We start from the raw sequence: 16336 nt of genomic DNA on the forward strand, positions 1-16336 counted from the left end.
GAACAATTATCTTCTTTGATCCAAAATTTTCGATGCAAAAAACCATACTTCATACACATACAGAAATACAACTGTTTCATGCGGCGGAAAAAAATAATTCGCTCTTCTGAATTATTAATTACTCGAAAGATTTAAAATCTTTTTCACGTATTTGTCGCTCAAGTGAACTCGATTAGAAACACATTGCAGATACGAAGTAATACTCGTTTCTTGTTATCGTATTTATATCTATATACTGGCTTGTTTTCCCTCAGTAAACAAAGTCTGCTTCTCAAACGCGCATGAAACGTACCAATTATGCAATGGCGCGATAGTACATTGTGTGTCCTTGTTCCATCCGCACATGAAATAATATTCCGTAATCGTCGAGTTCATTGGTCGTTCAACCATTCGCTTCGAGAGTTCTACTTTCGATATTCGTGTATTGCATTTAATATCGTAATCATCGACTCTGCCGATTTTGCTACATATGATACGGTGAAATAAAGAAAAAATGTTTTTTTCTTTATGGGTCATAGGCGGCTGCTAAAAATACGCGTTTTCGTGCTTGCTGATTTTTACTCTTCAAAAAGAAATCAATATTCAGATCTCAAACGAGACATCAGACGAGAAATATTAACGACTTGATGTCTGAAAAATTATCGCATTTTTCAGCCATCTTCCTGTTGACGATTATTCTTATCTCGCATTGGTTCGATTAAATTTATAACATTCTCAAATAAGTCATATATTTGTGATACTCGAAATTGAAAATTAGAAATAAAATTAATTTCTAACAATGGAGAAAGTCCAGAATTTAAAAGAAGAATCCAGCACTCTTCTGACGTCGATTCGCCCGCAGGTAAGATTAAAAGTAAAAACTGCAGTTTAGCATATCTTGATGTGAATCGAGTCCTGTAACAGATATCAAGAAACTAAATATTTTATGCTATATTTCTTTTTTACATTTTCACTCTTATGCGTTTTAAACAAACAAGTTTTTCGTATATACGGAATTTTGGAAGGAATGGTAAACTCTGTCTTCATTTTCAAATCAAAGATGACATTATCATCATAAATATTACATTTACACCATAATTTACATATCTTAATTTTAATTTTATTTATAAACATTTGCATAATATCACATACATATACATTCACACACATACATTGCGCACGTATTTATGTTAGTAAAGTTATAATATCATAAAAATATATTTTTTATAAACAAAACAGCATTAATGATAGTAGGATGGTAGAAAAAGAATAAGAACTCTAATAAAATAAATAGATTGAGATTTATTTTAAAGAATCTATTTTCAATTCTCTATTTGGTTGGACCGAAAAGCCGTGCGGACTTTTTAGCAAAATTTAAACACAAAACTGTACATTAAGAATCAATATAACGTTTTGCGTTCGAATGTTGCTAAAAAACTTCGCATAGACTTTCCAGTCAATAGAACCAATAGACCCAATAGACAATCAACCCAATAGAAATATTTGTGCTAAACATCATATATGATATTGATCTTACATTATACATATATTATCTGAGATATATTATAAAAAATGTGTAAAACCAGCATTTCATAAAATTTTCATGAATATATAAATAACTCGAAGCAATGATTGTATAGCTCATGTTACAATAAACGTTGTTATTCTGAATAACTGCACGCAACTGATAAGACAACAGTTTATCCGTAATATTCTGGTAGTTGATCAATTATCTATATATCCAGTGTCTTTTAATAAATGCTAATAATGCATAAAAAAATTCTTATCGCACATCGATAATTACATTGATAAATATTAAAAATTTCCAATTAAATAATTAAAATAAAAAGCTTTTTATTATTATATATACTAATTGTTTTAATATCATAAAATAGAGGATAGTTTAAAATCTATTTTATATATATACAGGGTTTCTCATTTTAATAGATCACCCTCAAAAACTTTTTTATTTGTGATTTTAGAAAAATGCTTCAAATAAAAGTTGTTTGGTTTGAAGGGGAACATATGAGCCCGATGTGATTCCATGTCGCCATTTTCAGAAATTGTAGAGGCGACTAATTTCTTAAATAAAACTTGAATTTTTTCTTGAAACAAAAGTTGTAGATCTCGTTGAGACGTTTTCAAAACACGAAACAAAGTATTTTTTTATTAAGTATTTTCTGAGTTAGGAGGCTTGAAACTTATCAGATGAAGATAAAGTTAACTATAATAAAGCAATTAAATTTGAGACAACGAGAGGATGACTTTGATATGTTGTTCTCAAGGTTGAGGTTACCTTGAATTTTTTAAACTTATTTTTTATTCGAATTCTACTTTTAGCGCAGGAACAATGGCATAAACGTAATAACTTTCTGTTCCCTTTAGCTTTATTAACGTGCTCACCAGTACCTACCACCGGCATTACTCAAGGTCTACCACGCGGAGGTTGTCCGCATGTATTTACATGTATCAGGATATAATTTTGCATGCTTATGTTAATGAATACAAATTTCATTCGTGACATATTATATAAGCATTCTTGTAGTTATTATTTTTAGTTACTATCGTGAACGTTCCAAACGTCAAAAAACTCGAACTCGTATATCCTGTTGGGAAACATTTCATAATTTCTAAATTGTAAAACTTATCAATTTCGATTGTTTTGACAAGAAATTTTTTCTCCTTTAGGATAAAAATAAAAACACTTTTATGATGTGGAAGAATTCTGATTAAGAAAATTAAGACATTTCAATTCGTCCAGCCGTTATGACCGACAGTACAATGTCTCTATTCACTAGAAATGTTTTATGTAAATATTCACATGGTCTGTTTTATTCCTCATTGCGGCGCGCACTATAAATAAAATAACATATCCTTATATTTTACGTCTGTATTTGTGTAAATGTATTTTAACAAAAAAATAAAAATGGAAAAGTAATGTAAGACTTTTATATTAAGACTTATGAATATTAACACTTGAGAAAAACAATTTATAATTTGTTTGTTACAAATTATTCTTTTACAAGAAACGTAAATAATGACAAAATTTATTTTGGTTCAGTAATACATGTTATGGCAATTAGATTATAAAAATATATTTTTTAATAATATATGCAGAATGGAAATTTCACACTACTAGATTGAATAACACATATTATAATTAAATCTATTACGTTATCTTATTATTTTAATAGTTTTTATATCGATATTATAACAAATAACAAATAGAAAACGAAAGAAAACGTTACATGATAATTATGTTACATAATAATTTGATATGAGCTTATACTACCACGAATATATACGATTTGTTTAGATTCTGGTGCAACTAATTTTTTAGAATTTTTTCTGCTTCATTTTTTGATGAGTCCTATATCGTCTGCATTAAAACAAATTGACCACCTCTGTCTTAGAAGGACAAAGAAAAGAGTACTCAAAGATTGCTCTTTGTCACACAGTTTCTCTGCAAACTAGTTACCTTCACTCTCAGGATGCTAGGCTCGGTCGAGATATATATTGTCATTGTATGAATCAATATTAAATTATGTTTCAAACTCAGCAAAACAATTGGCGAAACGTAGGAAATGCATAGACATAGTAAGAATAGACTGCGCGTTCCCTATCTTTCCCATGTAGAGACAATGTACAAACTTTAGAAAGAGACAATATGCTTTGGGTCGGCATTCTTTCTCTCTCTCTCTCTCTCTTGTCTCTTTCTAAAGTTTGTACAACTTTTCAGCCGAATGCGCAGTCTATTCCCAGGTAACAAGGTGACATCTTAATGACGCTTAATGACATCTTAATAACGTCATTTGACGTCACCTTGCTACTTGGGTTCTTACTATGTACTAGAAGAAATGATGAAAAGTGTGTATAGTAGCAATTGTTTGGATCGTTCTAATGTTTTTAAATGATATGCTTGATTTCGTGAGGGAGAACATTGCAGACGTTTCATGAGCACCGCTACTAAAACCAAGTCGTACCTCTGAAAACATGCAAAAAGTGCTTGAAATCCTCCGATCGGACAGTTGTGTGTTTGCAAGACTCATCGAGGAGCTCACTGGCATACTTAAAAACACTGTACATCAAATTCTGATCCAGGATTTATCAAATGGAAGGTCTATGCGCGCTTCGTACCGCACATACTGGCAGAAGATCAAAAAGACGCTAGAGTAAAGCAGTGCAAACACATGCTAAGAGGCATGTGTTGACCAATATTGATCCGAATTTCATGAAAAACATCGTAACTGATGACGAAACATAATAGTTTCAATATGAGTCACTCACAAAGCGGTATATAGTGCGGAACGGTAGAGTCCAGAAGATACTAATCAAAACTGAAGAATGCACAGTGTGCATGTAGAAAAGCTGAATCAAGATATTGAATCATCATTTTTTTAGTCGAAAGAAATTGTTCTCAAGGAATTTTTATCGGAACTTATATCTTTATCTTCTATATATACATAAGCCAAATACCACTCACTGACTCATCAACGTGCAGCCCGAACCACTGCACCCATCGACTTGAAATTTTAAGGGTATATTCCTATTATCACGTAGGTGCTCACTAAGGGTGGGTTTTCCGAAATTCCACCCCTAACGGATGAGAAGGGGTAAAATGTGTTTTTATTTAATTCTACACATAAATATCGCGGGCGAAGCCGGGACGGGGGATGCTAGTTTTTAATAAATAGATAAAAAGATTGACTCTTTTAAGTTACTCTCTTAAAATTAGAAATGTTATTCCGTTTTGAACGCAAGTTATTTGTGTCTCAGTGATCACGCGTGATGAATAAATGAAAGGAGTTTTATCATATTATTATTTTCTTGTTAATTTTATGTTCACGAAAGATGTATTCATGTTCTGCTACTTATTCATTTCTACACACACTTCACATTTTCGTATGAACAAATTGCGATCTCTCAAAAATTCCTAATGTTCTTCGCGCGGCTTAGCACGGCTGCATCTTCGCTGATGTAATTTTTATATTTGTAATATTTTTATATTTTATAAAATTATAAAATATAAAAATATATATTTATAAAATTTTTATATTTGTGTTCCATGAAATATAAACGAATTTTAATTTACTCATAAACAATCACTCTTGTTAGATGATATACATAATTTTTTAAAGGAGAGAATTGTAGGATTACTCTTCCAAATCATAAAACACATTTGTATTTCCATATTAAATGTTGCAACATTGGATAAAAGAAAAGTTTCCGTCATTCGGTTTGATAAACGATTGTTGCCACTTTCGCACAAAAACGAATGATCGTTCTATAATTTTGCGAATAATAATAATAATATCATGCAAAAGAAATGTCAATTCTATTGATTAATGAATAATAACGATTAATTCTCAATGTGTTTCAATGCTTAAGAGAGCTTTAATACAAGCATCAAAATGTACAAGCACACTTTTTAATGACGTACAACAAAATTAGCAATATTTACATAATTATTCACGAGAGACATTCAAAAAGTAAAATTGTACCAGGCAGAAATTAATTTTTGTTTTTTGTTTGTTTGAAGTTAATTGATTAATTATTTCTGACTTGAAGAAATATGCAATATTGCAATTGCTTTTGAAATATAATTACCTATTCTTGTATCAATGATTTCTATATGGATAATGACTTTTTTGTAAGCAATGAACACAAATAGATATTTCCTGGAAAGTCTCTCTCATATAATCTTTTCCTACCCTATCAAGCCACAATTTTACAAAGTTTTTCTGATTTTTTAGCATTATGAGATTTATGGTATTACATGTTAATAATGACGTTGAATAGATTTCTGCATAGACATTAATGTGTAATTTGAGTGTAATTGTGTAATTGCTATTGAGTAGATTATACAATAAATGTATGTCTGTCATTTCCTGATTAAAAATAATAAACCGATATAATTGACAAAATTTTCTTTGAACTGTACAATTATAATCACAAGAACAAATAACTAATATTTACTGAAGCAAAATTATAACGTATAAATTGTTAAGCATGTATAGAAATGAAAGTAGGACATATAGAATATATTTTATAAACTTAATTAAAATAATGTTAAAATAATAATAACGTAATAATACAGATACTCTCGCTTATTTATTTACCGCATATAATCAATAGAAGCACACAAAAAGCTTGCGTTATCAAAACCGAAAATATTTGTAACTCTGAAAGAATTGATTTTTTGACCTAGGTTTACTAAACACTTTACTCAGTATAATGAGTACTATTTACTTGTAAATCTTGAACCTCTTTTTTTACATTCTGTATATGCATATATATACATCTGGATTCACTAAATCATCATGTGAAAAGAAAACGAAGAAAACAGAAACGGAAACAAAATTTATTACGAGTCTAAAATGCAATGTCACTACGCGGCTTAACAGAAACGTACAAACTTTATTCCTATTTTAGATATTTTAACATTATTTAATAATTTAGATATTACTTAACTTTCTCCCCGAATAGTTACCGAATTCATCATTTGGATCAAAAAACTGGATGGACTGTTCGACACTTGATGACGCGGATAATTTGTTTGTATTAAGGGCAATAACGAGCATCTAAAAAAGATGTATTTTCAATAAAATAGAGTCTTCGTTAAAAAAGAATAAATGTTATTTTTTATAGTTTTCGAATTATTTAATTACTGACTAAGAATTAATCTTAAAGATCAAAAGAATTAGTCATCACAATGGCTTACAACGAAAACCACGGAAGCGTCCTCCTCTGATTTTGATTAGCTTGAAATATGTTATAACATTGATCTATAAAATAAATAGCACGTATTTTTTTATATGTGCTTATACGCATTTGTTTAGGGGGCGAAATACTCCATTAAAGAAAATCTGTTGATTGTTTTTGGTGTATATCATCACAATTATGAAAGACAGACAAAACTGTTTTTTATAAAAATTGAATAGTTTTAAGAGTACTTTTAAGAGTAAGTTTTCAAATTTTTTTATATAAAAAATGTCATAATTTTTAACACATCTTCACACCCGCTCACTCACTATTTCTTTTTTAATATAAAAATTTTTTGACTTTGAGGCTTTCACGACTATTACTTACGTCAGTACTCAGCAAACACAAAGTAACAGGTAATATACATGTTAGTTATAATTTCCCACTCAACAATGTAATTGTTACATAACACGTATATTATGTTGTATTTATATTAATGAGTGGGAAATTATAACTAACATGTATATTACCTGTTACTTTGTGTTTGCTGGGTAGTAATGGCTTCCGGATAGATACCGCGTTCCATGACAGCTTGGTGTCGACGTTTCGCAGATATTGCAGTCCGCATCATCAGGGCTGACCTTCGATACTGTATCTGTAGTATCGGAGCTCTGCCCTGATGATTCGGACTGCAATGTCTGCGAAACATCAGCACCAAGCTGTCATGGAATGCGGTATCTATCCAGAAGCCATCACTACGGATATAAAAATTTTGTTTTGACCTCCCAAACAAAAGGGTATTCTATGCTGAAATCATATATAACAATCTCATATTTCAACAATTCCGAAAGATGGATTTGTCGAAAAATAAATAAAAACATTTCCGTAGACGCCGTATTTATCCGTAGCTGCCTTAGTATTCGTAATATGTCGCTGCAACACATTCTCTTGAATTTTCTCATAATAAAAAATAATGATTAGTACAGATACGCAGGATATATTACTATATAACATTTCAATATATAACAACATATAACAACAACTACAACTAACAATAATATAACATATAACAACTACAATTAAAAATAATTAAATTAATTTATATACAGGGTATTCCAGAATAAGTGTATATGAAGTAGACCAGAAGAATCCTGTGATATCAAATAAAATAATTTTTTCATTTTCATCAAAATCCAGTCTGAATGATAGTTTTTCAATGAGAACTATTTCTAGTTATTCAATTAGCGTACTAGGTCGCGTGCGAGCCAGGAGGCACAAGACGCGCACCTTGCCACACCATGAAATATCCTCTGTGAGCCTTTTTCAAAGCTACAATTATTTCAAAAAGTTAGAATTACTCTTCGTACAAAACATTATTTATTTATTATTAAGTATATTATTTTATTATCCAATAATTTATTTTGACCAAGCTGGCAAAGGTTAATGTTACAAAGCGCACTACGTTTCGACCGACGGTTTCGGTCCTTCTCAAGTGCTGAATATATTTTCACAAAAGGTCAGTTACATTCTAAATCAAAACAAACAATTTCCGCAATGAATCAATTACAATCTAACAATATAAATTATAAAAACGCACACAATATCATCGCTGTGACGCTCCAATACAACATATAAGTACTCACTTGCAGAATATAACCAAACTAAACGATTTTGAACTACGGAGACAAAGTAAGAAAATGACACGAGTCAGTCGATAGACTGTCTTCATCGAATCTTATTATCTCTCCAACTTTATTAATAAGCATATAGGTAGGAGAATAAAAGAGTTGCAGCATAGAAATCAAAATAATAATAGTGTTAACAATGATAGAGATGGTAGATTAAATAAATACATAAAAATCCCGTACATTGGAAACATCAGCGAGGTATTACGGAAGAACTTAAATAAATACAACTTTAAGACGATTTTCACTATCCCGAATAAATTAAACCAGATAATTAAATCAGGAAAAGATAAAATAGAGAACAAGGACATGATGGGAGTTGTATATAAAATTGACTGTAAAAACTGCGATTCTTGTTACGTAGGACAAACGAAGCGTAGGTTGGATACTCGTATTAAAGAACATAAAGCTGACATTAATAAAGATCCTGACTTTCATTCTGTTGTGAGTAAACACCGCTTAGATTGCAATCACGAATTTGATTGGTTTAACACTCAGGTTTTACATCGGAAAGAACATATTAAGAAACGTGAAATAGCCGAAATGTATTTTATAAAACGACATGATAAAACAATCAATGCGCAAAATGACACAGAAAACCTTCCAAGTGTATACGACAATATTTTGAGGTAGATGTGACCTTGTTATTGTGATGCGGAGAGATAATAAGATTCGATGAAGACAGTCTATCGACTGACTCGTGTCATTTTCTTACTTTGTCTCCGTAGTTCAAAATCGTTTGGTTTGGTTATATTCTGCAAGTGAGTACTTATATGTTGTATTGGAGCGTCACAGCGATGATATTGTGTGCGTTTTTATAATTTATATTGTTAGATTGTAATTGATTCATTGCGGAAATTGTTTGTTTTGATTTAGAATGTAACTGACCTTTTGTGAAAATATATTCAGCACTTGAGAAGGACCGAAACCGTCGGTCGAAACGTAGTGCGCTTTGTAACATCAACCTTTGCCAGCTTGGTCAAAATAAATTATTGGATAATCGATTGAATTACTGGCTTCATATTAAATCGTTGGAATATATTATTTTATATTTAGTCTTTTTTTTATTTCTAATTATTAAATAATTATATTATTAAAGTGTATATAAATAAACAATATTTTATAAATTATTTTATCATATTATACATTTTATTATATTATAAGACATTATTTAACAAAGTTAATGATAATAGAGTAAAATTCCGAAAAATATTAATATTTATGGTTCAAAATTACTATACATTATTACTATACTATACATAAATTACTATACATGTAATAATCATGAAAGAGATGTTGAATACAAAGAGATTTCCTACATCAAATGCAAATAATTACAGTAATACCGCTGTTGAATTGCATGTTGATTTTATAATAATTTGTTTTTAAAACAGAAGTCAACACGTGTTTTAGATTCTTTTAGTCTCTCTTCTGTATAGCTACTATTATGTCATGTATATTTAATTACATTTCCAAATCTTGGTCAAACACTAATGGTATATTAAAGATTGCAATTTTAAAATAACATCACGACATAACTGACATCTACTTCTCTCTACTTACTTTCACATAAAAAACATTATGGTATCTAGTATGTTTGATAAAATTCTTCCATAAGCGGAAACCAATATACATACATCTAATGATTATTTCTGACCTGTTGTTTCTGCGGATATTGTTAGAAAAACGATATTTTCTGCAGACTTTCTATTTCTTCCATATTTGAACATTAACTGATCCATGAATCTAGCAAGTCAACTGATTTAAATTCAACATTTATAAAATAAAACTTTCTTAACCAAATCTCAAAATAATGTAATGTTAATTTACCTGTGATTTTGATGTAAAAAAAAATATTGTTTCTTCTCCTCTTGGGCTAAATGTTTCGATATTTTATTTTAAAACAATAAAAATGCATGATAATAATCTATCTCAGCTGAAATAATTGGTTATATAATATAATTATATGTATAACTAGCTGGCGCTTGTTCCTCGCGCACTTCGCGCGCTCGGTATATTTGGAAAATATAAAGCATAAAGAACGTATTTTTTTACGACGCGCACATTTTTAGAAGTTGCAAGATGATTGCACATAGCCTATGTTACTCAGGAAGATCTAAGCTATCCACCAGTGAAAGATTTTTTCAAATCGGTTTAGTAGTTTCTGAGATTACCCCGAACAATGGAACAAACTTTACCTCTTTATACAGGGTGTCCCGGGTTTTAACCGACAAACTGCGGGAGCATATTCTACTAGTGGAAATAAGAAAAAATTCTTATATCGAGTTTGCTTAGAAATACTTTATTACAAAGTTATAAACCAATATTCAAAAGAAATATGAGATAAGTAACAACGGATTTTTTCACAAAAATAAAAATTATGTACTCAATGATTTAGTGACGCATTTCAAAATGTTGTCCTTGCACATCGATACAAGCTAGACATCGACGTAGTACAGAATTTGTTACAGTACGACATTCCTGAAAATTTTGTTGCATCTCAGTAACTGAATTAGTAATTCGTTGCTTTAAATCTATCTGGTACTCTCCTGTTAGGAAATCTACGTTGATACTCTCGTACGGCAGCTCGTGCATTTCCGTCACAGAATCCGTACACGAAATGAATATCGGTGTATTCCTCATTTGAAAACACTTTTGGCATTCTGATAGTAATTGCTAGTTGACACGACGATTGAAATCTAACGGCTACTGTTGTGAAAGTAACAATCATACTGAATCGTTTCAACATAGCGAACATGAATACATGTGAATACACGTAACATAAACATCTTCGACCTTCCAAATTCTACACTATGTTCCGTTGTTACTTATCTCATATTTCTTTTCAATATTGGTTTATAACTTTGTAATAAAGCATTTCTAAGCAAACTCGATATAAGAATTTTTTCTTATTTCCACTAGTAGAATATGCTCCCGCAGTTTGTCGGTTAAAACCCGGGACACCCTGTATATTAGTATAGATATAGAAGACTAGTATAGATATAGATGTACTTACTGATACAAATTGCTATACATTTTACCTTTTCTGTATTTTGAATTTTCCAAAATATGCGAGCGCGCATATAGGTAATAATACGTTGATATAAAACATTAGAATTTTTTTTATTATTTTATAATAATTGTAAGAAAAAGGCAAATTATCTTTAAAATCATCCTTCAAAATAAGTATTTATTTTATAGATCTTGTTTTTCTATTTTCCTTTACAAGATAGTTCTGAAAAACAAGCAGATTAAATATTGTTTTCTTAATACTTATATATCTAAGAATTATATTGCTAAAAGACAAATTAAATATTAACTTCCACCAGATTTATTTGATTTTCCACCATTCCCCACAAATAGAATTGGAATAAAGTTGAAGTTCTGTAAAAGAAATGTAAGATACATTCAAATTTCTTTTACGTCGAAAAAACTTTATAATTAATATCAATAAAAATAAAAATCACATCAACAAAAGTTTTGTCCAACTTGTCCAAAATATCAGCAAGATGTCACAACAGCTCAGTGCTATTTCCCAATATCTATCGAGTGTCCCGCAATATTGATGACGACTCGAATAGTCGACAACGGTTTGTCGAGTACTCCTGAGTGACTAGCTTCGCGACGGCGCATTCTTCAATGGTATTGCCATTGATAGGTGCGCGTGTAGCACATGCAGTCTACAGGCATGCCTGTGTGCGTAGAGATTTTCACGTGGTGATTATGCGACGTGAGCGATGTGACGGGGGACGATGAATAAGAGCGTTTATCGGTGTGCAAGGACGGACGTTCTCGAGAATTCACGCTATATGTTTTGTTAGTTTGTGTCCAGCGGTCTGCGGGAATATGAGCTGTTCTGCGTTGTCTCCGGTTATCATCGGCATGCCGGCGACGAAACGTAACGAACTGAAGTGATATCCGCTAGTACCGAAGAAGTCGCTCGCAAACTTGGTTGTGTTATATACTGAAGCTGTGATGATGGATATTTCGACATAAGAACGTTAGTGACTCAACAGAACATAGTCCGGTAAAACAACTGAAATTTTTAAAAACTTATACGATTTATGTTATTAATAACAAGAAGAAGATATGAAATATTTATATGTAAAACATCTGAATGTCTCAATCTCGGTATTCTTGCGACAGAATATATTATTGTTGGATTATTTCGACTAAATATGTTGCACCAAAAAATTTACATGTTTATAATTATCCAAAGAAATGAACATTATTTTTGCGGAATGGAAATGCATTTATTATATATGTGAATGACAATCCGAAAATCCTTGATTATTGTTACTTATCACAACGAAGTCTGAATATTATATATCGATACACGTAGTTGTTAAACTTATCGACATATAAATTTGAACTACAGCGAATGTAACATGAGCAAAGTTCATAACATCATCTTCATTTAAAATAAAATATTCAGGGAGATAAAAGATGAGAGATAAAAGATCAGTTCGATTTGAGTTTGAATATACTAAAATAATTTACCTAATTAAAATGATGTAATAGATTTGTACAGCGATGTAATAGATTAATAATAATAATAATAATAATAATAATAATAATGTATTAGATCTCTCTCTCTCTCTCTTTCTCTACAACGCATCTGAATTTATTCGAATTTTGATAATTTATTAAATACGTTTAATTGCTATAAATAAACGTGAATACCATGCATACTTGAATGTGCTTGCGAAAGATAATCATTCAAAATAACGTATTTTAGACTAGTAAGACATAATTATTACTTTGCAATCTATATAGCGAGTTGTACGCAAAAGTAATTTTAGATATTAATTTCGGTAGGTTATTTTACATAACGTATAATGCAGTAGATAGAAGCATTAGAAAATGTTTATAAAATTTTAATTCCAATATTAATATTGTTTCTGACATGTCATTAGCATTTCGCCAGTAGCATCGGCACTAATATTTCAACGTGACTATTCCAATTATCGAAGATAGAAATATGATCGAATTCTAGGAAACACAGCAGCGTCAACGAAACAAAGTCAACAAAAATTTATCTTGATTCATCGTTTGACACTAGTGCTTAATTTAATCTCATTAATCTTACTAATTGTTAACGTTGATTGGGGAATCAAAGATGTCTGAGAAAATGAGGAAAACTTCAGCCGATTATGTAAAGGCCGTTGAAAACGGCGTGCAACCGACACAGGTGAATCATTTTATATAGAACTAGCTTTAATACCCGGCCTTGCCCGGTAGAGTTTACATTAAACAGTGTTCAATTAACTTGTAGTAGGTATATATATATAATAGATAGATTATTTCCTCTAAAAAGAATTATTTAAAAACATAAAGACGTTAAGACCTTCTTTTCGTTAAGACGAATAAAGTGATATAACACACTTGTGGGTGCAATTCATGTTTATTGAGAAAACGCATTTAAAAATATGCACTTTTAAATTTATATAATAGTACAGATACAGATATAGATAAATGAAATCATGAGACATAAAGAAGAAAATAAAAATCACGAAACAGTCTGTTTCAAGTTAATGCAATAGTGTTTATTAGTTTAGTAAATGAACTAGCAATTTCAGTATCATTATTTAAATACTATATTATTAAAGTTAATTAACGACTACATAAAAGTTACCAGCGTAAAAATTTTATTTTTAAGTACTCTTATAAAATAAATAAACATATTGTGTCAAAGTAGTAGTTTTTAATACAGAATAAAAGTTTATGTGTAATCGAATTCTTACTATATGACAATATATTTTATGTTTTTTCCTTACTATTATATATATTTTTACTATGTTTATGCTATTATTATTATAAGAATAATACTATTAAAAATATATGTATAGATTAATAAACTAGAAAAACTATAAAACAGAATGTTTTGTTTTAAAAAAATGAAATCACGACAATTATTCAATAATCCGTGAAAACGATATACATGCGACGTGAACAATTTTACTATTGAATAAATCGAATTATGATATTATGAAAGAACACAAGACAAAAAACTGAAAAATAGACAATCTTTGCTTCGAGTTGACTAGACAATTTTAGTTATATAATTAACGATTTTATGTCAGTATCACTATTTCAATCTTTAATTACTAAAGTTAATAAAACCAATATAAGGTTATCCCTTTAAATTTAATTTTTAAAGTTGTGTTTTATATTATAATACAATTAATATATCAAGATAATATATTATGAGATTCGATGGAAAATAGAGGATATACATAATTTTCAACCTTTAAATAAAAGTATCTTAAGAAAAAATGTTTTTACTTCTACATTAATAATTTCTATGAAATCAACATATGTATCATTTTTGTAAGACCAATCTATCATAATTTAGAATTTTAGTTATTTTTACAATTTTCGTTTTTATAAACGAAATTTTAAAGTAATAAACGGACATAATCATTAAAATGTTGCGTAGATATTGCTGTTATATTTAGGTATGTAATGTAAGAAATTAAAAGATTGAGAATGAATCACATTATTATGAATTTTAGGCACTGGAGACAAAAATTTACAAAAGGCGATGGTTAATTCTCATCATTTTCGTGCTGTACAGCGCAAGCAACTCTATGCAGTGGATTCAATACAGTATTATAGCGAATATTGTAATGAAGTATTACAATGTTTCGAATTTCTTAGTGGATATGACGAGTATGATATATATGATTACATATATACCGTTGATATTTCCCGCTAGTTACCTGCTTGATAAATTTGTAAGTAATACATGTAACATACATACCTACATACATCAATAACATATAAATAGTAACAATGTATTACATATAAATAATAATATAAGTAATAATAATTTGTGTCAATGTGAAAACAAGACGAGCGGCGCGGCATAAGAAAGTAAAAATTTACATACCTCCAAATTATTTATTGAAATACAAATAGTTGAAAACTGCTTGAGATGGAAATGTAGAAGAAGAAAAAAGTGGAAACATTAAATTGAAATAACAAGTGTGAAAAAAAGATTTATTTTTATTTTTGGTTATTTTTTAAGTAAAATTTAATTTGATACAAATCTCATATTATCTTTGTATAAAATTTTACTCTCGTCGAAGATGTTATACTTATCGTTGAACAAGATAGACAAGATATACTGATAAGATATTCGGATTTCATGTGATTACAATATTGAATGGGTATAAGAAAGAAAGGTGATTTGCAAAAGATACCTATTTAATACGAAAAAAATACTTCTTCCGATAGTCATCATTTTTGTATAAATGACATGCCGAATAAATGACATTTTATTCAGCATATAATCGCGAATTCTTGTTATTTTATTAATATCTGTATAAGTAAATAATTATGCATGAATTTTAGGGTCTCAGGACTGCTGTGATTCTTGGGTCTCTCGGGACCACTTTAGGTTCCTGGTTAAAAGTATTCAGTGTAGCCACAGATCGCTTCTGGATTACATTTCTCGGCCAAAGCTTGGTAGCGATCAGCCAAACTTTTATTCTGTCTGTTCCGGCTCGACTCGCCGCAGTATGGTTTGGACCTGATCAAGTCAGCAGTGCTTGCAGCATCGGCGTCTTCGGCAACCAGGTAACGCGCAAATGTGTGCGCAAAGACGTACTACGCTTTTCTTATTTTATGTTATTAATAATTGTATATTATTTTTATTATTAATATTCTTATAAATAAAATTTTATATTATTTGATATTATTAATAAAACTTATATCTCTCTTTTTTCTTGATTACATATAGAATACAAAGTAATTAGTTATTATATGAGATTATCATATCTTGATAATCTCTTATTACTATTATCTGGTCATTCACATACATACATATACATACAGGGTGTCCCAAAAAGGTCGGAACCCTTAAAAACCTCGAAAAATAGAAGTTTTACAGAAAAATGTTTCAGATGAAAGTTATAGAGTTTAAAACGATCTATTTATTGATCTTATCAGTTTGACCTTGGATGGGG

The 16336-nt window shown here is 29.9% G+C and overlaps 1 protein-coding gene and 1 long non-coding RNA gene across 5 annotated transcripts in view; one reads left to right on the forward strand and one right to left on the reverse strand.

Moving 5' to 3' along the window:
• The window catches only part of LOC105276628 (uncharacterized MFS-type transporter C09D4.1), a 39896-nt gene that overhangs the window by 12842 nt on the left and 10718 nt on the right, over positions 1–16336 (forward strand). Inside the window, exons 1-4 of one of the 4 annotated variants that reach the window (XM_011334408.3) lie at positions 12237–12393; positions 13486–13557; positions 14882–15103; positions 15723–15947. In XM_011334408.3, the coding sequence (XP_011332710.1) occupies positions 13486–13557; positions 14882–15103; positions 15723–15947 (519 nt within the window). In that variant the 5' untranslated portion in view covers positions 12237–12393. Of the gene's footprint in view, positions 1–12236; positions 12394–13282; positions 13558–14881; positions 15104–15722; positions 15948–16336 lie in introns of those variants that run through there. The other 3 variants (XM_020030785.2, XM_011334406.3, XM_011334407.3) reach the window with 3 other exon arrangements.
• LOC105276629 lies at positions 11527–12051 on the reverse strand. The gene is made up of 2 exons (XR_893428.3): positions 11834–12051; positions 11527–11750 (listed from the first exon to the last, which is right to left on the reverse strand). It is a non-coding gene; the product is annotated as an uncharacterized LOC105276629 (long non-coding RNA).

The sequence above is a fragment of the Ooceraea biroi genome, chromosome 9 (genome assembly GCF_003672135.1).
Source record: "Ooceraea biroi isolate clonal line C1 chromosome 9, Obir_v5.4, whole genome shotgun sequence".
Classification (NCBI taxonomy): domain Eukaryota; kingdom Metazoa; phylum Arthropoda; class Insecta; order Hymenoptera; family Formicidae; genus Ooceraea; species Ooceraea biroi.